This window comes from Festucalex cinctus, chromosome 15 (assembly GCF_051991245.1).
Source record: "Festucalex cinctus isolate MCC-2025b chromosome 15, RoL_Fcin_1.0, whole genome shotgun sequence".
NCBI classification, from domain to species: Eukaryota; Metazoa; Chordata; class Actinopteri; order Syngnathiformes; family Syngnathidae; genus Festucalex; species Festucalex cinctus.
In genome coordinates this window covers 3,900,001-3,927,275 of record NC_135425.1, presented here as the reverse complement: position 1 = coordinate 3,927,275, position 27,275 = coordinate 3,900,001, and the positions used below count along the sequence as shown (strand labels likewise).

General features: G+C 42.5%; 2 protein-coding genes and 1 long non-coding RNA gene across 10 annotated transcripts in view; 2 read left to right on the top strand and 1 right to left on the bottom strand.

Moving 5' to 3' along the window:
* Positions 1-27,275, top strand: part of dennd1a (DENN/MADD domain containing 1A) — a 348,715-nt gene that overhangs the window by 245,005 nt on the left and 76,435 nt on the right. For all 8 annotated transcript variants that reach the window (XM_077498538.1, XM_077498537.1, XM_077498536.1 and 5 more), the window contains 4 exons: positions 880-933; positions 4,814-4,924; positions 11,414-11,514; positions 27,069-27,114. In XM_077498538.1, the coding sequence (XP_077354664.1) occupies positions 880-933; positions 4,814-4,924; positions 11,414-11,514; positions 27,069-27,114 (312 nt within the window). The remainder of the gene's footprint in view (positions 1-879; positions 934-4,813; positions 4,925-11,413; positions 11,515-27,068; positions 27,115-27,275) is intronic.
* The window catches only part of LOC144002880 (uncharacterized), a 98,030-nt gene that overhangs the window by 17,880 nt on the left and 52,875 nt on the right, over positions 1-27,275 (bottom strand). The window lies entirely within an intron of this gene.
* LOC144002725 (uncharacterized) lies at positions 15,804-16,980 on the top strand. The gene is made up of 3 exons (XR_013278798.1): positions 15,804-15,923; positions 16,336-16,568; positions 16,856-16,980. It is a non-coding gene; the product is annotated as an uncharacterized LOC144002725 (long non-coding RNA).

Below are 27,275 nucleotides of genomic sequence, written 5' to 3'. Positions count from 1 at the left end.
CGCGTGAACTCGCTTTACAATGAACAGATTACAAATTATGCATATTAGGATTCGTCTCAGTTAGGCAGTTAAAGTTGAACATATCAGCCTTAAGGAAGAGACAGCTTTGTAGCCTTTTCTACACTCGGCGAGTGAGTCGCGTTCAGGTACGCTCGGCTTTTTTCAGTTCGAGAGCCGATTTTTTTTTTTAGATGAGTTCTGAGACATAAAATTCTCGAATTTTCTGGTCGAAAACTGATTTGGTCGAGAACAGAAGCGTTCGAAAACCGAGGTTTGACTGCATGTCATTCATTGAAGGTGCGCCTTATAATGCGGTGCGCCTTATAATGCGGAAATTATGGTAATTCACAGTGTCACTAAAAAATATTTGTGTCAAAGTGTCACCGTTGTAGAGAAAATGTATCTTTTCACAAAAAAAAAAAGTTGTTTTCTCCAGATCTTTTCAATTTTGGCTCAATGCCACTCAAATGACCTATTTTCAAATGGTGATTACGAAATAATAGAATAAGGTAAAAACATACTTTTTTTTTCTAATGAAATAATATAATGCGGTCTTTATTTGGCACCCACATTGTGTATGTAATAAAAGCACACAATATTCTGTTTGCCTTGAATGATGAGTTAAAATGCTCGAAATCGGCTGCCACTGTGGGGGTTGTTTTTTTTGTTTTTTTGATGAAGAGTTAAGGGTCTTATCTATAAGAAAAAAACAAAAAAACAAAAAACAATAGGGCCTCGCAGCGGCACTGCCGCCACCGCTGCTCGGGCCCTAAAAACAGCTGGCCCCCAAAATGTGGAACAAAATCCTATTTCTAGCCACATTTACCTTCATGGCTGATGGCCCATCATAATAATCATTTGATTTTCTGTTTATTCCAGCATTTCTACTTCACTGTTCCTGACATCAAAGAGCTCCCCAGAATACCAGAGAATGTAAGTGTTTGTTTCATTTTCTCTTTGACTTTATAGTGTTTATCAAAGTCATTCAAGGGTTGAATCTAGTTAGGTCCCCTTATACAAAGTTGTCGACAGTGAACAATAACTTCTGCTTTTCTTTTTAGTGTTATGACAAGGATTAACGTCCTTATAACTTACTTAAATAAATGCATTGTGCAATGCATTCTGTGAACCCAAACAGGTAGCTATGTCTCTGTTAAAATTGTTGACATGTTCCATTTTCTTGGATATCACCCCAAAAAAAAATAAAAAAAAATAAATTCCTGTCATGTTTTACCTATGACATTTAAAAATACACAAACACAAGGATGAGGATACAAGGCTTTTTTTTTTTTTTAGTTTATTAGTTTTTGGTTTGTTAATGTTGGACAGAGATGTGAACAGATCACAACCTCATACCCTTTCTCACAAATTCTCTAAGATTCTCCTCCTTTTATTGGGTTTACCTAGGATATGGACATTACTGCTCTGAGAGGTTTGGGAAAATACGTAGCAGCAATGTGACAATCATTTCCAGAAATTCATTCATTCAAGTCATTCCACAGGCAACACTGGCGACATTCTTTAACACTGAAAGTTTCTCAAACATAAAAATGTTCCAGTCACTACTCTAGGGGAGAAGGCACATTTCCTGTCTTGTAATGAAGTTCCTGGTCATTTATGCATATTATTCTAACATTTCCCTCCTGTTAATCACATATTTGCTCAAATTCTCATATATCAGTCACTTAGTTAGATTTTCGACAGTAGGATCATTTAAAACATACAACAACTCAAATTTAGAAAATACTAATCAGTAAACTTGTACACTGTAAGATTTGTATGAAAATATATTCTTTATCTGAAACTTCAGCCTTATAACTGTGAGCCACTGTATTTAACAGACAGTTTCATGTTTGAACAGCATTGAAATAAAATATTAAAGCTTAATGTTCCATTAATACAGTGCTTCTCAATTATTTTGTCATGCCCCCCCCAGTAAGAAGAAAACATCTCGCCCCCACCCCCCCCACCCCCATGCGACTATATGTAGTATCATTTGTCTATAAAATTGTTAAAAGCACATCTCTGCATAACATTTATCCGTATTAACGTATAAGAGAATAAAAAAAAGACCAACTTACATCAAAGAATAGCTTTATTAAGTGTAACAGAAAAGATTTAAAGTGCATCTGAAATTCAAAAATAAAATTAAATCCTTAAAATATAAACATTTTTTTGACTGACCATGTCAAACCATATGATATGGAAAAATAAGGAGACCATAGAAAAGGTCAGAAAAGATAAAAAGAAAAGAAAGATAAATCAAAGTAAAATCCAGCACCAACCAAACAATTCCTGCCATCCACATGGTTACAAAATCAGTCTTACGCCAACCCCAGAAACCTCTAAATTCCAACAAATTAAGGAGATCTCAAGAGACCAGAGGAAAAACTAAATAGAGGAAGGAGGGAAGGATAGATGAGGCAGAGTGAGATCCACAGACACCAGCACATCCAGTCCATCAAAGTGAAATCCAGCACCAACCAAACACCTCCTGCCATCCGCATGGTTACAAAACCAGAGTCTTACGCCAACCCCAAAAACCTCTAAATTCCAACAAATTAAGGAGATCTCAAGAGACCAGAGGAAAAACTAAAGAGAGGAAGGAGGGAAGGATAGATAAAGCAGAGTGAGATCCACAGACACCAGCACCCACTGATTCAGCGAGCAGTGGGGGCGAGAGGCAAATTCTGTTTGAATTTCAGTAGATGCTGGTGTGATGGATCTCGCATGCATAATGATCTCCACCAAACACAGGAGCCGTCGACCGCGGCCCAGCAAAGCGAGCACGCCCCCCCCGGAATCCTCAAGCCGCGGCAGCACCAAGGCCACCCCCACGCCACCCGGGCTGATACCGGTCGGCGAACCAACCCATATGCCCGGAGCACCCCCGCCCCGGCCCGCACCCCCGAGCCCAACGCCGCAGAACGAGGCCCGGCAGGCCCCCACAGCGCCCCACCATTCCCCAACCCCACCCCCCCGCATCCCGCGAACCCCTCCGCCGCCGGAAAACCGTGCCGGGGGGGTGGCAGCAGCGCAGAGAGGGAAGACGTGTCCACTCCATCTTTAACTGTGTGGAAGGATGGCACAGTGGCGGGGGGCAGAGGAAGAAGCACCGGGGGAGGGGCGGTACACCAGAACACCGAGCCCGGTGGGAAGAGGCCCCGGCCGTCGCGCCAGCGTTCTCGTGACACCTAACCCTGTTAATGAGTCCCCCAGCTCGCCGTCTGGCGAGCTCTACCCTTACACCGTGAATGTGGCCTCACCCAGTATACAAGTGTGTGCGTGTGGTGCGTTAACAGAGGGAAAAGATTTCCCCTACTCCAATCCACCCGCATCCCAAAAAAAAAAAGAATGTCTATGTGTGTGGTGCATTAAAAAAGAAAATAGAGGGACAAAGTGATGGGGCGGGGACACAGATGGGGGACCACGGCGCTGCCAGGCACTGCAGTCTATCCCCCCTGATGGCTCTCCACCCCAACTCACCCGTCCCCCTGGATGTAAAGTGCATTAAAATTGGAGGGGAGTTGAAGGGTGAAGACATTGTTTCCACCCTTCCCCACCCCACCAAGAAATATGTTGTGTGCCCTATGTGTATATTTACAAAGTGTATAGTGCAAAACTAGTGAAGTGAGTAAAAGGGGCGACCAGCAGGGCCTCTTCCAACCCGGAGGGTGCAGGAGAATGGGACTTGGAAAAAGTCCCATTGAAAATGAATGAGGAAAAGTTGATCTTTTACATTAAATTGTGCGAGTACTGTAAGTAATGTGGAATCGGACGTTATAGTCCCAGGAAGGCATGCATTTTTTAATCAAGTTGAAATTTGAACGGTGTAAATCGGAAATATTATGTGGGAGTTGTTTGACGCCAGAAAAGTGAGGAGAATAATATGCTCTAATAACTAGACAAAGTTTAGTTTGACACATTTCTGGAGAAATTACGTGGGAATGCCGAAAGATGAATTCTAATAGCTGAATGCTAAGCTGAATGCTAATACTTGAATGCTAAGCTGAATGCCTATGAAGGAAATTGAAGGATAAATTCTGTTAAAATTGCAAAGTAATTGCACAACTAGTAGTAGTAGTAGTAGTATCCATCCATCCATCCATTTTCTAGACCGCTTATTCCTCACAAGGGTCGCGGGGGGTGCTGGCGCCTATCTCAGCTGGCTCTGGGCAGTAGGCGGGGGACACCCTGTACTGGTTGCCAGCCAATCGCAGTAGTAGTATATAATTTGTTTATTTAAGTGCATTTAGAAATATGTTTTTACTAACTCATTCACCGCCTTTGACGAGTGATTTCGTTACAGAAGAAAGCCACCCCCACCACCCCCCGCCCAATTGAAAAATGAATTCGTCAAACCCTTTTTATTTTTTTAATGGTCAGAGCAATGTTTACTGCATGTGTAGCGTCACTTTGAAGGCTGGAGCCAATTCATTTCGGCCACCAGATGGCACCAGATAGCGATGTTAATTTAATCCCTTTTCAGTCTAAAGAGACCACAAAAAAACCCGAAGAAGCATCTTAGTTAGTAGAGGTGAATCGGAGTCCGTCAGCAAGAACTGTCCGTGCTGTACACGAAATATTGGTTCCGGGGCTCCCGGCAACTTCCAGGTGCCACAAAAATGTTTTTTAAAATGATTAAAATAGCTTCGACGCATGCATTTTTGCGTCGACCAGTTTTTGTCGTTGACCCAACCGACTTGGTCGATTTTTATTCCCAGCCCTAATTTGAACTAATTTGTATTCTACAGTACAGTATGTAATTTGTGTTTCACAGCTAACGCATGTTTTCATTGTTTGGCTCTTGCAGAGGAACCTTACAGAGTACTTTGTCGCAGTAGATGTCACTAACATGCTTCAACTCTACGCTAGTATGCTTTATGAACGTCGGATCCTCATCTGCTGTAGCACGCTCAGCACTGTAAGTTGAGTCCCCGTTTATTTTAACCTTGTCAGATTTCTTGCAATTTCTTTCAAGTTCTTGTATTGTGTCTTTTGATTGTAGTTTATTTTTGGTGAACATATCTTCAATCACTTAATCGTTGAACCTATTGAGCCATGTGCATTGCATTATGAAGAATGACTGCTCTTAGAACGACAAACAGTCATAGGATACTTGATAAAATACATGAATTAGTCACCCATCAAGGGAGGACTAATTAAACCTCCATGCATGCCATGTCCCCAACAACGTGTGCAGTAGTCAAAGGATTACATCACAGTATTTTAATCCCTTCCACAGTTAGCTATCGGCATATAATGATTAAATCTTTCCTCTGACACCATGTCGATCTAATTTTTTATGAAATTTTGGATGTTTTGCTGGTTATTTTTCTAACGCGGAAGTAAAATGGCCGGTTCAGTAAAACCCTGCTTCTCTCCGTGTGGTTGCCACACCCTCGGCAAGCTGGCTGCAGCTAGAGCTGGGTACCTTTCACATTTGAACCAATACTGTTCCGATACTCGGTACCTAGGAATTGATACTGATACTCAATGGTACCAATTTTCGGTACATTTGTGCTCTTGTTTTCGTTTTATTTCTTTTTCATCCATCCATCCATCTTCTTCCGCTTATCCGGGGTCGGGTCGCGGGGGCAGCAGCTTCAGGAGGGAAACCCAGACTTCCCTCTCCCCAGCCACTTCAACCAGCTCCTCCGGTGGGATCCCAAGGCGTTCCCAGGCCAGCCGAGAGACATAGTCTCTCCAGCGTGTCCTGGGTCGTCCCCGGGGCCTCCCACCGGTGGGACATGCCCGGAACACCTCTCCAGGGAGGCGTCCAGGAGGCATCCGAACCAGATGCCCGAGCCACCTCAGCTGGCTCCTCTCAACGCGGAGGAGCAGCGGCTCGACTCTGAGTCCCTCCCGGATGACCGAGCTTTTCACCCTTTATTTCTTTGCATTTCATTTCTATTTCTTTTTCTTTTTTCTTTATTTTTTTCCAATTTTATTTATTTATTTGGATGTAATAAATGTTCATCATTATGTAACAGTATTATTTTCTAATCAATTTAACAATTACTTTTAAATATAGAAACTTTGACAAATAACAAAAATCTAAAACAAATGAGCCAGAGCGCTATAGTAAAAAAATAAATGTATAACAGTAAATATATAAATTAATAATTGATGTTTTCGTATTTTGTGCAGTTATTTTTCCAGGACATAAAGGCTGCCACACGCCGCGCAATGAGTTTGAAGTTCCAACCCACTTTGCACTCAATTTAGTAAAAAAATAAATAAAAGTTGGAAGGGGACATGGTGTGAACAAAGAGAATAATTGTGTTCAAATTAATCATTTGACTGCACCTGACGTATTCTGTAATGCTCGCTACATTTTGGCCACTAGCTTTCGCGGTTGTAAAGATAGTCAAGAGTAGTAGCCTACTGTACATCCAAATTACAATGTTTATTTACCTTAACGATGGTGAAGCCGTTTACCTTCTGTCATGATTCTATTCGGTGGCGTCGCTCCCAGCCGTGCGCTGATTCCGGGGAAGCGAACATTTCCAGCTTCCGCCGGGTGCTGAGGCTTTCCTCCTCCTTTAACTGTATGTAATTGTTTGGCTTGTCAAGCGTCACAAAAGTCTCGCTCGTTCCCAAACCCGGAAATGTTGACGTCCCTCCACCGGCTGCGGCCCGGCCTGGACCCGGTTGAGTGAATGCTGCGTTGTGGACCGTGGAAGAAGCGGTGGCACCCGCGGGTTTGGCGGTCGGTCTCTCAGCTGAGCTGCAAACGGGGCCGCGGCACCCGCTCGCCGCCAGTCGCTTCCACGGATCGACCACGCGGCTCCAGAACGGCTAGGCTCCTGCAAGTGGGGGACGTCAGCATGCCGGGTGCGTATTTTGCATATAATGTTGCGTTCAAGTGCACCATGGAAAATAGTCATCTCACATACTCCCGCACAATCACAACTTAAAACGACGTGCTTCAGTATCGAAACATGGCACCGTTTTACGTGAATCGGTGCTCGGAAGTGCCGATCTCAATCGATACTTACCACAAAAGTACCGTCTTCGGTACCCATCCCTAGCTGCAGCCTGCTGCTGAACTCTGCGTTTGATCACTCCTCTGAATGGCCACGCAGGCCATCAATGGGGTATATGCCACAGAAGAGGCGGGACTTCCGTGTTTTTGCACATCAGCTTTGATTCCGGTTGCAATGTGTGGGTTGCATTCCAACACTCGCGTCCCCCACCCCTATGCCCCCCAACCACGTGCTTGCGTCGATGGGCGGGGTTGCGCAGGGCGTCTCAGCTCTCTGAAGTGCTTCGGACAATTGACGGACATACTACACACTCGCACCCGTCGACGAATGCGCAACCGAGGGGCACGAAGTAGGAAACACAAGTCTTGGGGCGTGGCCCACACGTCGCAAACCGGAACCGGAATCAAAGCTGATGTGCAAAAACAGTCCCAGTGCGGGGGTGGGTCCACACCTAATGACGTCACAAAGTGAGCATACGCTCGTTTTCTCAGGTTGGGAGGGGCTGGTGCTTGAAGAACAGAATTATCTAGAATTTCTCATAGAGGGGTGAATGGAGGAAAACACCACTTTGGGATGTTTTTGGTGAGGAATTAGCATTTTAACATGGCTGAAAGCTCCAAAAAGTTGGTTTTTGACATTACTGTCCCTTTATGTTCACATGGTGAAGTTGTAGCGCGTGGGGTAAAATTGTGTACCAAGTCAAACAAATCGACGACAAAGATATGTCGTCACAATATTTTAGCCCCAAGGTTTCACTGGCGCAATATGGGCCATCCACATATATTCTGTATATGATCAAAGAAAAATCTCTCTGCGCCAAAAACTCATGACTGTGACGCATTGGCCTAAGGCAGTGCTTCTCAAATAGTGGGGCGGGCCCCCCTAGGGGGCCGCGAGGCTCCATCAAGGGGGGCGCGTTTGACCTCTTTTTTATTTTTATTTTTTTATTTTTTTTACTGTCCTAGAATAAAGTGCAATTGCACCTCCACTATATTAGGGGGCAGTGGCGTTCTCATTGGCATTTCAGAAAATAATTATTAGGGGGCAGTGGCGCTCTCATTGGCATTTCAGAAAATAATAGGGGTGCACCGATCACAATTTTTTGGCCGATCACCGATCTTTACAATAGCCTGACCTGCCGATCCCAATTTTTGCCGATCCCGATTTTTTTTCCCCCCCTCATAACCAAGAGCATACACTTTAAATGTTCCTTTTTTTAATTGGAAAATTCTGAGCAATACCTATCAAACAAGGTAAAACATGTTTCAACACATTAAGTAGTTGTCTCAAATATAAATGAAATAAAAATAATAAAATAAAACTTGTGCAATAGGTTACACTGAAGACCTGTTTTGAGAGTAAAAAAAAAAGAAAAAAAAAGTGCACGGCGGTATCAGTAAAGTGTCCTTCCTGAGTATTATTTCCTTGTAGTGCAAAACGAATAAATGTCTAAATGCAGATGTGTCACAATCTCGATATAAAATATCCATCCAAAAATATCTTGCACCAACTTATAGGATCAAAATCTCCTAAAGTAAAGCATTCTATTAAAAAAAAAAAAAAAAATTGTGTCTATCCACTGCGTAGTAAGACTCAACATCGACATTAATTAAGCTTACGTCAGAAGTCCAGATATCTGTTGTAAAGCTGAGTGTCTTTGCATCGGCTCCAAGCAGGCTGTGAGTGTGGCTCCAAACATTTTTAAAACAACTCCGGTAATGCAACTTCTAAAAAGTATTTTCGACTTGGCAAATCATATCGTGGGCTCAAGTGCTGCATCAGGTTTCTGAAGCCCCGGTCCTCCACAACCGAAAAAGGCTGATCATCTAATGCCATGAACTCCATTATTTTTCTCGTGGTAGCTTTGCTCCTTTCGCTGCTCATCAGAGGCAACAGCGGTCCATTCTCTGGATCCTTGTTCACGCTAGCTTTAGCTAAGTTAGCCTTAGCTTGGTTGCTAACTTCAAACGCCGCATACTCAGCAGTGTGGTGGGTCCTTAAATGGCGAATGAGGTTTGTTGTATTGAATGCCTTGCGTGCAGTCCCACCACGACTTATTTCGACATTGCACAAATTACAAATTGCGATCCTGTGCTCGTTTACTTTTACCTTGAAATACTGTCAAATTGTCGACATACTGCTGCTGCTGTTTGTACTGTGCAGTGCGCATTTGAACACGTGACCTAGCGAGCGGGTGTATGTCTCAGCAGAAGAGGGCAATGGCTGACTTTTTCAGACTTACGCAAGAGAGATGTGATCGGTGGACAAGATTTATTTTGAGTGATCGATCGATCACCGATCGCCCAAAATTAAGGCAATCGAGGCCGATCGGTGCACCCCTAGAAAATAATTGAGAAGCACTGGCCTAAGGCAGTGCTTCTCAATTATTTTGTCATGCCCCCCCAGTAAGAAGAAAACATCTCGCCCCCACCCCCACGCGACTATAAATAGTATCATTTGTCTATAAAATTGTTATAAGCACACCTCTGCATAACACTGTATCCTTAATAACGTATAAGAGAATAACAAAAGAAAGAAATATGGACCAACTTCCAAAGAATAGCTTTATTAACTCTAATAGAAGAGATTTAAAGTGCATCTGAAATTAAAAAATACAATTAAATCCTTAATTAAACTCTAAACATTTTTTTGACTGACCATGTCAAACCATATGATGCGGAAAAATAAAATTACATAAAATCAATAAATAATAATGCATTCAAACTGATCACCAACATTAACTCAGGAGCAAAATATATATATATATATATATATAAAAAAACTAACTTGCAAAACAAAATAAATTTAAATAAATAATTTGTAGAGATTTTTTTTTCTTTTTGCTGTGTGCAAGCACGCATGCTCAGTGCAAACAAAACCCCTACACCACCGAGCGAATGCTCCCTGCGCACACTGCCAATAATGAGAGCGCCACTGCCCCCTAATGAAGTGGAGGTGCAATTGCACTTTATTCTAGGACGGTAAAAAAAAATAAAAAAAAATAAATAAAAAAAAATAAATAAATAAAAACCATGTTCCCAGAGGTCAAACTCCCATTGATGGAGCCTCGCGCCCCCCTGCCCATTTATTGACAGTGAGTGAGAACAGGCACTTTAAAAAAGTGTACAGTGGTACCTCTACTTACAAAATTAATTGGTTCTGGAAGAAAGTTCTTAAGTAGAAAATTTTGTACGTAGAGACGCATTTTCCATGTAATTGCCCTAATCCGTTCCAAGCCTCCCAAAATTCAGACATAAATGTTTTATAAAGCATAAAAATGCATCAAAACATGTAACAAATACATGTTACAATTAGATTATTGCACAATAAATGAGAGTTGTGCATAATGTAAAAAACAAAGAATAGAGTAAAGAATAAAAATGATGTCATTTACCTTTTTAACTGCTGTCCTCATTGTTTTTTGCCCTCTTTGGTTCATGTTCTCCTTCAAGTGTTTTTTTTTAATTTTTTAATTTTTATTTTATTTTATTTTTTTGCCTGGTGTTTTGTAAAGAACTGATCCATGGATGTTTGCTTTTTTTTTTTTTTTTTTTAAACAATCCTTCGGAAATGTCCAAGGCAACCATATCATCTTAGTGAGCAAACGCCCGACTGGTGAACACTTTTTCTGGGCGATTCTTTTAAACAAATCCTGAAACTTCATGGAAACTTCTGGTATGGCGAGGCATCTTTTTCAAAAAAAAGGCCCGTCTCGTCGCAATTAAAAACTTATTGTGCCTTCATCAATCACCAATTGTTTGAATTTCTGCACAAATTCGTTGGCCGTTAGTTAATACATTTACGAAAAACTTATCGGAACACCTCATGGGCCGCGGGATGAATGATCTAGTATACACTCATAGATACCTATGGTAGAGGTTCCTCTTAGCCAATGGGATGTCAGAATGATGCACAAACACCGATCTAGTATTTACGCTCATAGATACCTATGGTAGAGGTTCCTCTTAGCCAATGGGATGACAGAACGATGCACAAACACCGATCTAGTATTTACGCTCATAGGTACCTATGGTAGGAAATTGCCACAGCCAAAAGTATGTTGCGTTGGTAATGTATTTTTGCCTTTCGTATCTAGAAATTTCTTTCGTAACAAGAGGCAATATTTTCCCGTTGAGGCGTTTCGTAACTCGAAAATTTCGTATGAAGAGACGTTCGTAAGTAGAGGTTCCACTGTATTTTAGTAAGTTTAAATGCATTTAAAGTGTGTCGGAAGGCTAATACTATTTTAAATACAATAACATAGGTTTTTGCAGATATGTCTAGATAGAATGTATCCCCTTGCAATAAACGGGAGTTCACTGTAAACACAAAATCTGTCTTTACTCCTTGCTGTTATTCATCAAACTGTCCAATTAAACCGTTTTTTGTTTTTTTTGTTTTTTCCTCTCTGGTCTTGTAACCAGTTAACAGCTTGTGTTCATGGGTCTGCTGCCATGTTATATCCAATGCATTGGCAACATGTTTACATTCCAGTCCTGCCTCAACATCTATTAGACTACTGCTGGTGAGTTTGTTAGCTTCCATTCAAATACTTTTGACATCTTAAATATTGAATGTGAGACTCAACCCATGTGCTTTTCATAGATATGCAAATAAGCCTAAACCACCTTTGATGTACTGCATTTTTACGTTTGTTGGGTTGTTTCTTGCTAGTTTCCCCTTTTCCCGTGATTTTGTTCACACTTTCAAATTTAATTTTTTTGGGTCAAATAAGTTTTATTGAAGGGAATTATACAACATGGGACAGGAAAATACCGTATTTTCCGCATTATAAGGCGCACCTTCAATGAATGACATATTTTAAAACTTTCTCCATATATAAGGCGCTACAGTAGAGGCTGGGGTTACGTTATGCATCCATTAGATGGTGCTGCGCTAAAGGGAATGTCAACAAAACAGTCAGATAGGTCAGTCAAATGTTATTAACAGATTACAAACCAGCTTTCTGACAACTCCATTCACTCCCAAAATGAATAAACAGCTGTTTTATTATTTTCTCTGAGGTAAAGTATTAGTATTAGCTAGCGATCCAAGATGGGGGGGATCTTCTGCGCATGTTCGTCACCGATCGTGCAGGGTCACCGATAGCGTCTTGACAGCGAGACCTGTTGCGGCTCAATATTGATCCATATATAAGGCGCACTGGATTATAAGGCGCATGGTCAGCTTTTGAAAAAAATTGAAGGGTCTTAAGTGCACCTTATAGTGCGGAAAATACGGTAATTTATATTTTCATTTCCATTTAAGAAAGCAAAATATACAGTATCAAAATAAAAAAGCAAAACTCATTGATACGTCCCCTACCTACCTTCTGCTCATGGTCTCGGCATTGTTGTCAAAATTGCCATGGAAATCGGAAATAATGATATGTGATGTGATGTGATGTGATGTGATGTGATGGTGTGTGTGCGTGTATGTGTGTGCGTAATGATGTGTATTTCTCAATGGAACCAGCTATTGTCGATCGTTTTATATGTTGCGGGAGTTAAGATTTGCTTGTATGTGACTGAAGACTGTGTGAGATAGGGAGGGCAGAGTGTACATGCATATATGTGAGAAGGAGCGGAAGAGTGAAAGGTTGCCAAAACGAGTGTGCGCTGAGGAAAGAGAAAAGTGTGCCCAAAAATTCTAATAAAAGATGGCTGCAGTGCAACCCTTCATTTCCCGGTGGTTCCTTTTTGGCTATGTGCAACGGGAGTTACCCCCGGAGGTGACACTCCTGAAACTCCCTGGGGGGGAAGTCCTCCCGTGCGTTGGTAACACTGGTGACCACGATGGGACTCTCTCTCACGTTGTCAAGAGGAGTGGTGAGCACTGAGAAATGCGAATGAAAGTAGTTGCGTAACGGTAACAGCGTCCATTAGCCGCAGCTAAGCTAACTCAGGATGGCTGCCCCTCGTCAATGCCGTGAAAACTCTGGACTGGGAGCTAATTACCCATATATGCTGTCGGACGATAACCCAACAAGTGTCGAGTGGTTTAAGGGAGCTAACCAAGCCAAGCGTATGACAGAACGTGAACATTATAATCCATTTTTGTGTGACGCGAGTTGCGCTAACACACGTGTTAATGCAGAGGAATTGCTCGCCCCGACACAGCTGTCCCAGACGAATCCATTCTTTGATAACAACTGTCGTCGCCTCCATAGCACGAACAGCAGTATGCATGATTACTCAGCCCCAACTCACAAATGAAAACAAACTCAAACCCATTCACCTCAGCTCACCAGGAAGTTTTGTACGTAGCACGCCAGCCCTTTACAAGTTTATGGAATGAGAGAAGATTCATGCAGTGGACTGTCAGAAAGATCCAACATGCCCTCATTTGTGGACAGGGTCAGGCACATATAGTTAGGCCCAAAAGTATTTGGACAGTGACACAAGTTTTGTTATTTTAGCTGTTGACAAAAACATATCTAGGATACAATCATATAATTAGTATATAATTAAAGTGCAGACTCTCTGCTTTAATTTGAGAGTATTGACATCCAAATTGGAGCAGGGGTTTAGGAATTACAGCTCTTTTAAATGTAGCTGTCTCTTTTTCAGGGGACCAAAAGTAATTGGACAATTGTGTAGCAATAATTGGGTCGTCTTTTTGACGAATTAATAATTTAGGAGGGTACGGAGGTAAATTGTAATTACCGCAGTAACCTCTAGGGGCACCACGTTGGCTTTGCTTTGGTTAACAGGAGCAAACAACGACCAAAATCCTTTCTTCATCAGTCATTCATAATCTAAAGTCACTACACTAAATAAAAAAATATTCAGTGGTTTGTTGTACCCAAAAAAGAATAATAATCCACTCGAAAACACAGATGACTTAGGCGGAATGAAGTTTATAAAACATGTATTTACTCACGATTGTTACAGTACAGAATCAAAACACTGCCTATCTAAGTATTGTACCATCAGAAGAAAATAAAATAATAATATAATAATAATAATAATAATAATAATAAAATAATATATATATATATATATATATATATATATATATATATATATATATATTGTGCAAATTTCCCGGCTCTAACGTGCTGCGCCCTTTAAGAGACTTTTCGATTACGTTATTCCTGCACCAATTGACATGCGCATTCTGATCCTAGCGTTCAGTACGCGGAAGGAGCGGCCATAGTTAGACAACCGTATCAGACTTCCATGTTAACTCGCTTGTTGTGCGTAATTGACGCTGTAAGTATAACTAGTTCTTCATAGTTATGTGTACCATTTGTCAATTCTAAGTAGAGCTAACCCATGTAGAACGCCTGAATTCTGCCTTTGTTTACATTTACCGCGGCACCATTATCCACGCTGTAGTTTGTAGTCTATTATGTGGTCTTTGGCGCGCCCTTGTGGATATTTCGTGTAAACAGACTGCACCACAAGGAATAGTGTTCTGCCTTATTTAGTGTACAAATAAGATTGTAAAATTCTTTATGCCATTGATATATTTTGTTATTACTTGAAACAATTGATATTGTTTAGTGCGATGCCTCAATGGACCTCATTGGAATTGTTTACATTTATTTGTTTGTTATAGAAAACCACAACTCCACAACTTCATTACAATTTATCAACATTACGACCTCATACTTTAATACCATCAACAATCAACAAATCCATGTTCTGGCATCATTGTGGTGATTAAAGACACTCAACCCCATCTCAGGATTCGCTGCAATCTTTCTAACAGAAGATTTAGGCCAGACGAGTGTAGACCCAGCATACTTTCAATAATATTCCACAAGTGGTCCTTGGAGCCGGATCTACACGAGCTGCGCTATGGCCACATCCAGAGACTTCTATGATGGGCAGCCACCCTTGAGTCCCCGTCCCAGCAGAGTGCGCCGCATTTCCGGAATTCTGGAGGACTTTGAACAAAGCTACCCACCAGCACGTCTTCAACCATCCACAGTGATGCTAGTATCACCTCCGCCACCAAGATACGTTGTTCCACCAAGCCCAGATAGATGGTCTACTACTTCAGAACCAGCTTATCGGCCAGCGGAAAACAATGTAAACAAAATACATCTGTTGGAGGCACGTTGGCAGGCCATGAGCCGACAAATGAGAGAGCTAGAAAGGGAGATGAGTATCGTCAGATCAACTTCAATCCACATAGTGTCTTAGCTCGGCCCTATTATCCCTACAGTTATGCTGCAGAGCAACCTCACTACAGCAGCCTGCCTCACCTTGAGAGAATTTGCATATCACCAAGTCCGAGCATCAATTCAGAAGCACGATATACCTCACGTCCGCAAGAGCAAGTTATTCCACTCCAGTCTCCTCAGCTTTTGCCGACCCCTCATGTACCTCCTCTACTTCCGACATCACCTCTGGTGCTCACCCCTCTTGAGCCAGTACAGCTTCAGCAGACCCCGCCAGCAGTGGTTCCAGTTTCAGCACCAGGGACAGCTCCTGTCCCCCCAGCAGCGCCTACAGCACCACTCCATGCAATAGATCCAGAACCGCCTGCAGAGCCTGAAGACTATTGGCCTCCACCTCCTCCTCCTGTAGATGATGCTACTGCTGCTCTGCTTCCATCTCTGCACCATACCACACCTCCAGCTGTATCTACACAGCATGTGATTACTCCTCCAGCGATTATCTAAAGGTCGCTTTCACATGTCGTCACTTCCGCCACGGATTTGTTGTTGTCGCCATCCTGAGTGGCCTCCACCTCCACTTAGCGATTCGTTCAAACACGTATCACGTTTGTTGTCTGCGATTAAAATGGTACATTGTTGCTGCATTATTGGCTGTTCGAACAAAGCCAAGGGAGAAAATGGTTGGTCTTTCTTTTCCGAATTCCGAAAATAATTAGGAACCAGGGCCTGGAGACAGAGGAGTGCGGACTCCGGAGGGAAGTCGTTACTTTGGGCTCGTGTGTGCAGCGATCACTTTGTGAGCGGTAAGCTTGTTTACCTTTATTTAATGCATGAGGATTAATAAAGTTTCGACCGCCCATATATGGGCAAGTTGCTTATGTTTTGGATTCACGAGCAAGCAAGTTCGGTAGTACAATCTGGCTAGCGGACGTTAGCCGAAAGCTAACATCGAACATTTTCACCCAAAGTAGTGCCAGTGCAAAGTGTTTACTGCTGAAATTGGATGGATTAATCTTGGGCTCTTAATGCCGATAACATGTTTTTTGGTGGCAAAATGTAAACTTGGAAAAAAGAGACAGAAGAGGGTGATGCAAGAAAACAAACCCCCGGTAGCCTACACATCATGCTAAAGGACTTATTCACGGCCACCCTACTGCGGCAAAATAACCAGTCATGCCATATTTTATTTGTTTATATATTTGTTTATTTTAACAGGTCGCCCTGCGCCCGTTTTTCTGTCCAATCATCCCGACTGGGCTCCAACATTAAAGTTGGGTCCCAAGTTACAACATCTATGTTTCAGCCCAGTCGGTGCCAAGATATAAACGTGCACAGGAGAGACAAGCAAAGAAAAGACGACTCGAAGTGGCAGAGAGTTTGTTGCAGTTATGCAGCCAGATGGCTCCAGTAACCTGTACCCTCAAGTACTGCTGACATCATTGACTCTGGTATGCCACTCAGAATTCATTACATGATATATTGTATGCATGAATGAATGTATGTGTTTATGTTTGTGTGTGTACACGCAGCTTATATTTTAGAGACATTTGGAAGTGTTTATAGAAATAAGTATTTGCCTGTAGCAATGTTCATACATTAAAAAATGCAACAAAATGTGTAAATTTATTTTACACTGACAAAAAAAAAGGCTGGTTACAGTAACAGTACTATATTAAACCTATTACTGGTACTGTATTTTTTTTGTGATCTTTTTTTTTTTTTTTTATTTCTTTAGGGATCTCATGCCAAACCGACTTGATTGCCAATGACATGATGGAAACGAAGGCGAGCATCAAAGCATTGGAGGAGGACAACATGCGACTGTTTGTTTGGAGCTAATAAAGGCAGCGATTATACAAATTCTATTGTTGGGTTTGTTTACAAAGCTATACATAATACAAATGACAGGATTTTACTCAATGTGCAATATGGTCCCTCTTAAAATAATGGCATAATAAATCTCTATTATTTCTAAAAACACAAAATGAAGTGAATAATGATTAGATATAGTAATTTCAGGGATAAAATTGAACTGTTAATTTATGATGTAGTTTATTTTAGCACAGGTGCCTACCATCCTGAGATATTTACATAAAAAAAAAATATATATATATATATATATTCATTCCTTACTGCTTATCCTCACGAGGGTTGATAATTTGTGTCAAAATATTAGGCCATTATTTTAAGAGTATGACGGTATGATGTAATGTTGATGGGGTACGCAATGACTTTCATTATGCTATGTACAGAGGAAAAAGTTGCTCTCTTTTAAATTTGTTTAATGTAAGACAAGTACCAGTACTGTGTTACAGAGTTTTTACAATAATCCTTGTTTCACACTTGTCACAAAACCACTGTCCTTTTGGCAGTCTAGATTGGCACACTTCAAGTGATATCATTTGATTTTACAATCTGCTGCAGCACAAAAAACTACTTTACTCCGCGTCTTTGAAGGACATGAGCAAGTGGTAGGTGACAGCGGCTGAGCAGGAACACTGGAAGTCCACTGCTGATCTAGTAAATGCTCGCCCGAGCAGTTCAGGTAGGAGGGCTTTTTGGGAAAAAAAAACTGGCTTTTCCAGCTGGCCAAAAGGAGCGATCTGGGTGGACTCGCTCAATGTAAATATCACACTTTGTCCACACCACAAAGTCGCAGAAGTCCCGTCCAGTTAAACTAATCTGTGCCTGAATCTGAAAATATTACAAACATTGTAATGAAAATATGAAACATAGAATTAAATAAGAAACTACAAAAAGTAAAGCCATACATACCTGGTAATAATATTGGTGTTGTCGTGACGTGATGAATTGTTGCCATCCGGCACCAGACAGAAATTGGGTGTTGTGACAGCCTCCTTAGCTGTGAGATCATTAGAAAAGCTGTCAGTATGCTCAGTAGTTACCATGAACACGTTTTATTGTACTGGAAACTGAAACTAAAAATATGTCCTCTGAGAGTGGTTAACCTTAACCATTTAGAATAAGTTAAGTCACATGTAACTAGTGAAAGGGTAGCATTAAATTTAATTAAGCCAGGGGGAGGCTGTGCATACAGTTACTTTTTATTCTTATACGCTCTGCCATATTTGCCTGTTAATTGTTAGAAAAACCACATCAGGTAAACCCAGCTGTACATGTAAACACGCAAACACAATGATAACAGGAAGCCTGAGAACAAATCAACATTTTTGTGTACATTTTGTGCAGAATTACCAACACCATGTGGTTTACTTACGTGCAACAACAACAGTTTCTTCTGATGCGATGTTAAAGTTTACACTCTGTATCCACCCGCTTACAAAATAATTGTCAGCCTCCAGGGATTTGTTGGCATGTTATGGAGCATGTTGTCAACACGAGGTAGTGAAAAATGTCCAGAGAAGTCACATTTGGCCAGCAAGCTTTCTCCGTCAAAAAAAATCACCCTTGGTCAGGACGTAATTAGGATCAATCCCGCCACACAGAGACACCTTCTGCCTGTATCGTTGTTTTTGATCTTCCGGTAAATCGTGAAAATACTGAGAAAATGACATCAGGTTGATAAGCTCTACCGTGTAACTCGCGAGTGTACCTTGTGAACAGGCGAGCCAACCAGCATGGCGCCCGTAGTAAAAACTCCCATGATGCATTACGATGTGCAAGCGACCTATAGTGCACCTACGTACTCTCCAACATATACCGCAACAGTCCCTTCTCAGCCTGGGCCACAGACTGTATATCCTCCTACATACACTTCCCATGCAGCACCACCACCAGCAGTACCCGTCTGTCAGCCCTCTCAGATCTCTGCCAGTGTCTACACACCCAATATGCTAGAAATGGCTATCGCATCCTCATTTGGCATTCCCAAGCCAAAGCTGTGCATCTTCAGCTCAGGGAAGGAGAGTGACTTTCTCATGCTCAAAAAAGGTTTCGACAGTGTGATTGGACCTCACAGCCATTTAACCGAAGACTACAAATATCAAGTCCTTCTCGACCATCTGACATTCCCTGCGGCAGTCCAGATTGCTAAGCGATATATTAACAGTGCCATTCCATACACCAGTGCCATGACAGCCCTCCAGCTGAGGTATGGACAACCCAGACAACTAGTTCAAGGAGAACTGAAAACCATCCTGAATGCTGCTCCAGTGAAATCAGGAGATTACCAGGGCATTGAGGACTTTGCGGCTGTAGTTGGCACACTTGTGGGCATGTTACGCAGTATGGATGGCCCTTCATCATCAGCATAGCTGTGTTGTGGTTCGCACGTTGACACTTTGCTCACCAAGTTACCTCCCCACTTCCGAGACTCATTTTCTGAACATTGTTTTAACAGAGGTATAATTCAGAGCGGCAGTGACAAGACATATACTCTGCCTGACTTAGCTGAGTGGCTTGAACGCAAAGTACAAACACTCCAAGTGCCCCGTCGCATAGGATCAAACACCACTGAGTTCAGTAATGCAGACAACCGGGAACGAAAGAACAGTCGACAACAGAAACCAAGGTCCACTGCGGTGTTACTAGGAAGTAATCCTGGTGCGGAGCACCTTGGGACACAACCAGCATCAGCTCCTCCACTCCAAACCAAGAAGCGGGATCGATTCAAACCCTATTGTCCATACTGCAATAATCAAGAACACTACTTAAACGCATGTGTCGAGTTCACCAAGCTTACCAGTGAAGCAAAAGCAAGCTGGATCAAAGACAGGGGAAAATGCTGGAGATGTGGCCGAGGACATTCACCCAATAATTGTACACTGAAAAAACCCTTCCTGTACTGCATGAAGTAGCTCCCACCAAAAATATACTAACTGCATGTACTCCCTCCAGTGTTGCTTACATCGATCAAGCAACTCACTCAGGCAGAGTGATGTTGAAAGTTGTACCCATCCGTCTGCATAATGGAAGGAAATTTGTGGATACACATGCAGTGTTGGATGACGGCTCCGAGCGCACCATCATCCTGCCCACAGCGGTTCGCCAGTTAGGCCTCACCGGACAACAAGAAGTCCTACCTCTGAGAACCATTAGACAGGAAGTAGTACAGGTGAAGGGAGCAACTGTGTCATTCCAAATTTCTACACGCAGAAAGAAGAGGATGAAATACAACATTAATAATGATTTCACAGCTGCAGAATTGAACCTTGCCGAACAGTCCTGCTCAGCAGAGCTCCTGCAGAGAGCTTATAATTACTTAAAGGAGCTACCCCTGCCGTCCTTTAACAAAGTCAAGCCCATCGGGTCAGACAACCCTCACCTGATCACACCTAAGCGGCCCATCAGGTGTGGACCCACCGGTTGTCCTGTAGCTGCGTGCACCGCCTTGGGATGGGCAGTGCAGGGACCGGCTAGCTTTCTTCAACAGCCTTCAACTGAGAGCAGCTGCCTTCATTTATCAGTCCTGTCTCCCTCTGAAGAGCTGCAGCAACATGTGGAGAGATTGTGGCAGATCGACGCTGCCATTTCGCTCACCTAAAGAGGCAACACGCTCTGGGGAAGATAAAGCAGCCCTAGGACAGTTGGAGCAGAAGAGCGTTCGAGTTTCGGTAGATGGTGTGAATCGGTATGCTCTTCCACTTTTGCGTCGAAAGAATTTACCACTCTTACACGCCACATCCAACGCGGTTATGCCTCTACTCAGAGCCACCGAGCGCCGCCTCTCACACAACCCAAAACAGCTGTCAGTTTACAATATGGAAATACAGAAACTGGTGAAGGCTGGTTATGCAGTGAAAATCAGCCCAGAACAAGTCAACAGCTCAGATGAATCATGGTTTTTGCCACATCATCTTGTTTTTCATAATGGCAAACCCAGAATTGTATTCAAATGTTCCTTTGTACATCAGGGAGCCTACCTCAATAATAACCTCCTGCCAGGTCCAACTTTGAGCTCCTCACTACTCGCTGTGCTCTTGCGATTTCGGGAATATGCTGTAGCCATCAGTGGAGACATACGTGGCATGTTCCATCAGGTGCACCTACTTCCTCAAGACCAGCCGCTTCTCCGTTTCCTGTGGAGAGATGGTGAGAGAGAGCGCACCCCTGATGTTTACAAATGGCGAGTTTTGCCATTCGGCACGACTTGCAGTCCATGTTGCGCCATATATGCACTGCAGCGCCATGTTCAAGACTACAGTGAAGGTAATAAAGAGAGTCAACTCTGTACTACATTCGTTCCACGTTGACAACTGCCTCCAGTCCCTACCATCACCAGAACAAGCTAAACAGTTCATTGACAAACTCAGAGCCCTCCTAGCTGATGGAGGTTTTGACATAAGACCTTGGGCCTGCAATAAACTCGAGGTTACAGCCCACCTACCGCTGGAAGCCAAGTCTAGCAGCTGTGAGCTGTGGCTGTCTGCGCAAAGGGAAGGCCCCATCGAGTCTACCCTGGGTCTACAATGGAACTGCAGTCCAGACACCTTGAGTTACAGGTGCAAGGAAATTCCACCTGCTGAACCCACTCTGAGGCATGTGTACCGCGTGCTTGCAAGTCAATACGACCCACGAGGCTTTCTCATCCCTTGTACAACACGCGCTAAAGTGTTGGTTCAAGTCATCTGGTAGAAAGGTCGAGAGTGGGATGAGCCCTTAACAGATGAACTTCTATCAGCTTGGCAAACCTGGGGGAGTGAGCTCCCACAGTTACAGTTGATAACCATGCCCAGTTGCTACCTCACAGATTTCCCAGCCAAGAATCCCGTAGAGCTACATATCTTCACCGATGCCTCGGAGAGAGCCTACGGCGCGGTTGCCTACATTAGGGCAGTGCATAATGTCACCAGTGCAGTCCAGATATCCTTTGTGTTAGCTCTGTCACGAGTAGCGCCAAAGAAGCAGCTGTCTATTCCTCGCCTGGAGCTCTGTGCTGCTGTATCTGGTGCACAGATCGCCAAGGTCTTGCAAACTGAGTTGACGCTACCCCTTAATGTAACAACACTGTGGACTGATTCAACCACTGTCCTGCATTGGATCCAGTCAGAGTCCCAGCAGTATGGTATTTGTAGGAACACGCATTGCGGAGATTCAGGAGCTGGTAGGAGCAGATGTCTGGAGGTATGTACTAGGGGTGGGACAAAAAAACGATTCGACCGAACCATCGGTCGTCAAGGGGAGCTAAACGGCCATATCGGTAGCAAACTTGTCAACCGATACAAAATCCGGCAGGAATCCTTAGATACATTGCTTGTAAAGCTGTGGACCGGATATCGCGTTGCTGTGAATCGGTTGCGAGTGAGGCTTTATGGTTTTCATAAAAATAGCAAGAGTTCTGCACCGTGCTCTACTTGTTTTGTTTACATTTCAGTAGCATCACTATTCAAGCTACTTCCGTGTTTACAGAGAGCGAGCAAAGTAGCACTCAGAGACACTTCATTCCCCGGATGTTGTAAACATAATGCAAAGACGTTACGCACCTTTTTTTGGGGGGAGGGGGGGCCGCCTACCGTCAACGCCGTGCTCACGACACGGCACGCGCGCAGTCGCGCACAACGAGTGACAACATACAAATGGAGACAGTTATAAGAAGCCGGTGCCGGACATCTCGGTATTTCCCATGGCTATCGAGTCCTCTCGGTGCACTTGTATGTCCCGGGCCGGCGTTGGTACTGCGCGCGAGCCGAAAAGAATAACTCCCGTGACGATCCAATGCATGGATTCAAACGCAGGTATGTCCCACAGCCAACACACCAGCTAAGCTAAAAGCACACTGCAAGTATCTCATTTCTCAGTTTGTGGCTCCCTGTCAACGTATTCAACTAGCATGAGCAGCAGATAGGAGAACTGAGACGTGCCCGCGATTACGTCATCAAACTAAAAAAACAAAACAAAACAAAAAACTCCAAATGAACGACAGCCCAAAAAACAAAACAAACAGTAGTGATTCTGTGGTCATCATCGTGTCTCAGATTAAAAAAACAAAAAAAGATGTCTTACATTAACCAAAAATTAATGTGTTGGCAAAGAAAAACAAAAATTGTTAAAAACAAAAATTTTGATAAAAAGGGAAGGGCACTTTTGGAAATATTTTTGGATATATTAAGTGGTTAAAATGTGTTTGATAGATTTATTGTTCCATAAGGTGGCTTCATATTTCTTTTGGCTGGACGGTAGGTTTATTTCATGTCTTAAATTTATGTTTCTGAAATACTTCACAATGTGGACATATTCTGTTTAATTGTGTTGGTGTCTTTTTAAAGGTTAAATATTTATATTTCAAATTGAATTATCAGCCTTTTGTTTTCCTGATCCTGATTTTGAATTAAAAAAACAAACAAAAAACAATTATAACTGTCAAAAACGACTAATAAATATTTCAACTGATACATTTTTCAGTCATATCGCCCAGCCCTTTGTTCCGGTCCATTTAAATAATTGATTCAATATATAAAAATATAGAAGACATTGTTGTTGTTCTTTTTTAACACATTTGTAGATACTGTAAAAATTTGTGGTGTTTTAAGATTAATGTTTACAAACAACAAATGTCACTATAAGTTTTGAATATTGAAATTAATCGGATCGAATCGAAATTTGTATCGTTCCCAAACTTAATCGAACCGTATCGAACCGTTCTGTTCTGAAAGATAATCGTTTTTCAATCGAATCGCAACCTGTGTATCGAGATACATATCGAATCGGCCTCATGTCAGAGATTCCCACCCCTAGTATGTACTGATAATAACCCAGCTGACGATATCACCCGTGGCAAGCACCTCAGGGACTTAGCCACACCAAGCCGCTGGACATGCGGACCTAAGTTTCTCACTCTGCCACCGAGTGAATGGCCAGCCAGGCCTTCTACAACCTCAACTCAGCTAGAAGAAACCCGTGTGACCTTCTGTGGCACTGTAGGGACTGCTGCACCAGCAGACCCTGACCCAGCTCAGTACAAGTCCTGGTCCGAGCTGATCCAAGCCACATTCCTGTCCCTTCACGGGGCGGCTGCTCCACAGATGACTTCCACAGATCACATTGATACAGAAGTCATCGTTCTCAAATGGGCGCAGGAGGAGAGTTTCCCTGCCGTGTTTGCCGCTCTGCAGGCAGGAAAACCACTTAGTTCTCACAGCCGGCTGCTTGCTCTATGTCCAGAGTACGACAGTACCGTGGGCCTGATCCGTGTCGGTGGTCGGCTGAGGAAGGCATAGGAGCTACAAGATAACATTCACCCTATTGTTTTGGCACCAGACCACCCTGTCATTCAACTCATAATTCGAGAATTTGACCACAAGCTGCTGCACCCAGGTCCTGATTGTGTGTTTGCTGAATTGAGACGAACATATTGGATTCTTCGCGGACGACAAGTTGTGAAGAAATATCAACGCAGTTGCACTGAGTGCCAGAGATGGCACAATAAACCCACAGTACCACGTATAGCAGACCTCCCTGCCGCACGTCTCCGTCTTCAGAAGCCTCCCTACTGGTCAACGGGTATAGACTGCTTTGGACCGTATGTTGTCAAGATTGGCCGCAGACAGGAGAAGAGATGGGTAATCCTCTTTAAATGCCTTACTACGAGGTGTGTGCATCTAGATCTCCTGTGCATTATGGACAGAGACGCCTTCCTCCTTGCCCTGCGACGCTTTGTAGCAAGAAGAGGAAAGCCATATGAGATCCCCTGTGACAGAGCTATGAACTTTCGGAGTGCGGACAGAGAACTGCAGAGAGCCTTTGAGGCCCTGGAGCCAGCGTTGAAGGAGCAGTTGGCTGAGCAGAGCATCACATTTAAGTTCAATCCGCCTCTTGCCCCTCATTTTGGTGGGATTTGGGAGAGGGAGATAAAGTCAGTCAAAGCTGCTCTGCAAGTCATTCTTAAAGAAATAGTTCTTCCAGAAGACGTACTGCTCACTTTACTCATTGAGGTGGAGGGCATCCTGAACTCAAAGCCCCTTGGGTATGCCACTTCTGACATTGCAGACCCTGATCCCATAACACCTAACCTCCTGTTGATGGGGCGGCGAGATGCATCCTTGCCAAAAGCTGTTTATGGAAGCAGCGACCTGATTGGACGCCGCCGTTGGCGACACAGCCAAGTACTAGCAGATGACTTCTGGCTTCACTTCACCCGAAACTACCTCCCTAATCTTCATCCAAGACGGAAATGGAGTACTTCCAGGCCGGACCTCACTACTGACCAAGTGGTCATGGTGATTGACCCTCAACTGCCCAGAGCACGATGGCCGATAGAACGAGTCACTAAGGTGATCCCGAGCGACGGTGGCAGGATCCGCGCCGCCGAGGTGAACATTAAAGGGACTACATACACCCGTCCCGTAGTCAAGCTCATCACACTGCCGGAGTCGCCGAAGGATTGAAATCGACACAGCAGGGACATTTGTGATTATTACAAATTCACGGACTGAATTTGGGGGCGGCTGTGCAAATTTCCCTGCTCTAATGTGCTGCGCCCTTTAAGAGACTTCTCGATTACGTTATTCCTGCACCAATTGACATGCGCATTCTGATCCTAGCGTTCAGTACGCGGAAGGAGCGGCCAGAGTTAGACGACCGTATCAGACTTCCATGTTAACTCGCTTGTTGTGCGTAATTGACGCTGTAAGTATAATAACTAGTTATTCATAGTTATGTGTACCATTTGTCAATTCTAAGTAGAGCTAACCCATGTAGAACGCCTGAATTCTGCCTTTGTTTACATTTACCGCGGCACCATTATCCACGCTGTAGTTTGTAGTCTATTATGTGGTCTTTGGCGCGCCCTTGTGGATATTTCGTGTAAACAGACTGCACCACAAGGAATAGTGTTCTGCCTTATTTAGTGTACAAATAAGATTGTAAAATTCTTTGTGCCATTGATATATTTTGTTATTACTTGAAACAATTGATATTGTTTAGTGCAATGCCTCAATGGACCTCATTGGAATTGTTTACATTTATTTGTTTGTTATAGAAAACCACAACTCCACAACTTCATTACAATTTATCAACATTACGACCTCATACTTTAATACCATCAACAATCAACAAATCCATGTTCAGCCATCATTGTGGTGATTGAAGACACTCAACCCCATCTCTGGATTCGCTGCAATCTTTCTAACCGAAGATTTAGGCCAGACGTGTAGACCCAGCATACTTTCAATAATATTCCACATACATATATATACGTATACACATACATGTGTATGTGTATATATATATATATATATATATATATATATATATTAGGGGTGCTTAAAAAAAATCGCGATACTACAGCACGCAATTCTCGAATCGATTCAATAGGCAGCCGAATCGATTTTTTAACATCCTTTTTTGATGGAAAAATATTCAACAAAATGTCGAACTTTCACACCTTCAGGATGTAAGAATGCTATATTAATGGAACATTAAACCTTAATATTTTATTTCAATGCTGTTCAAACATGAAAAAGGTTACAACCAGTACATACAGTGGCTCACTGACTGAAGTTTCAGATCAATAAATAATACATTTTCATACAAATCTTACAGTGTGCATGTACAAGTTTACTGAATGTTATTTTCTAAATTTGAGTAAAAAGTCGCAACAATCGACTTGTAAATTCATATCGGGATTAATCGGTATCGAATCGAATCGTGACCTAAGAATTGTGATACGGATTGAATCGCCAGGTGCTAGGCAATTCACACCCCTAATATGTGTGTGTGTATATATATATATATATATATATATATATATATATATATATATATATATATATATATATATATATATATATATATATATATATATACATATATAAATATGGCTCAACAATAAACAGTGGCTCTTGAGGTCAGGGTTGCCTACCACTGCCTTACTGTGAATAATAAATTATAATAAATTTACTCTTTTCTTCAAATGCTCATCAGTGACTAGCAACGGTTTTGTAGCTTTGTCTTTCTTATCTTCCATGATTTATTAAGTCTGATCAAAAAGATACATTCAATTTTGAGTCATTATATGATTTTATTTTCAGTGCACCGATGCCCTACCTTATTGGAGTGCATTCCAGCCTGATGGAGGTCAGTAATTTGCTCGCAAAAGCTATGATGTTCCATTGTATTCAATATTTGAATTGAAAAATTGCTTCTCTCACACCTTAACTCAATTTGATTTACAACACAGCTAAAAAAGTTATTTACATACAGTAAACACAAACAAAAGACAATTCAACACGACGAAA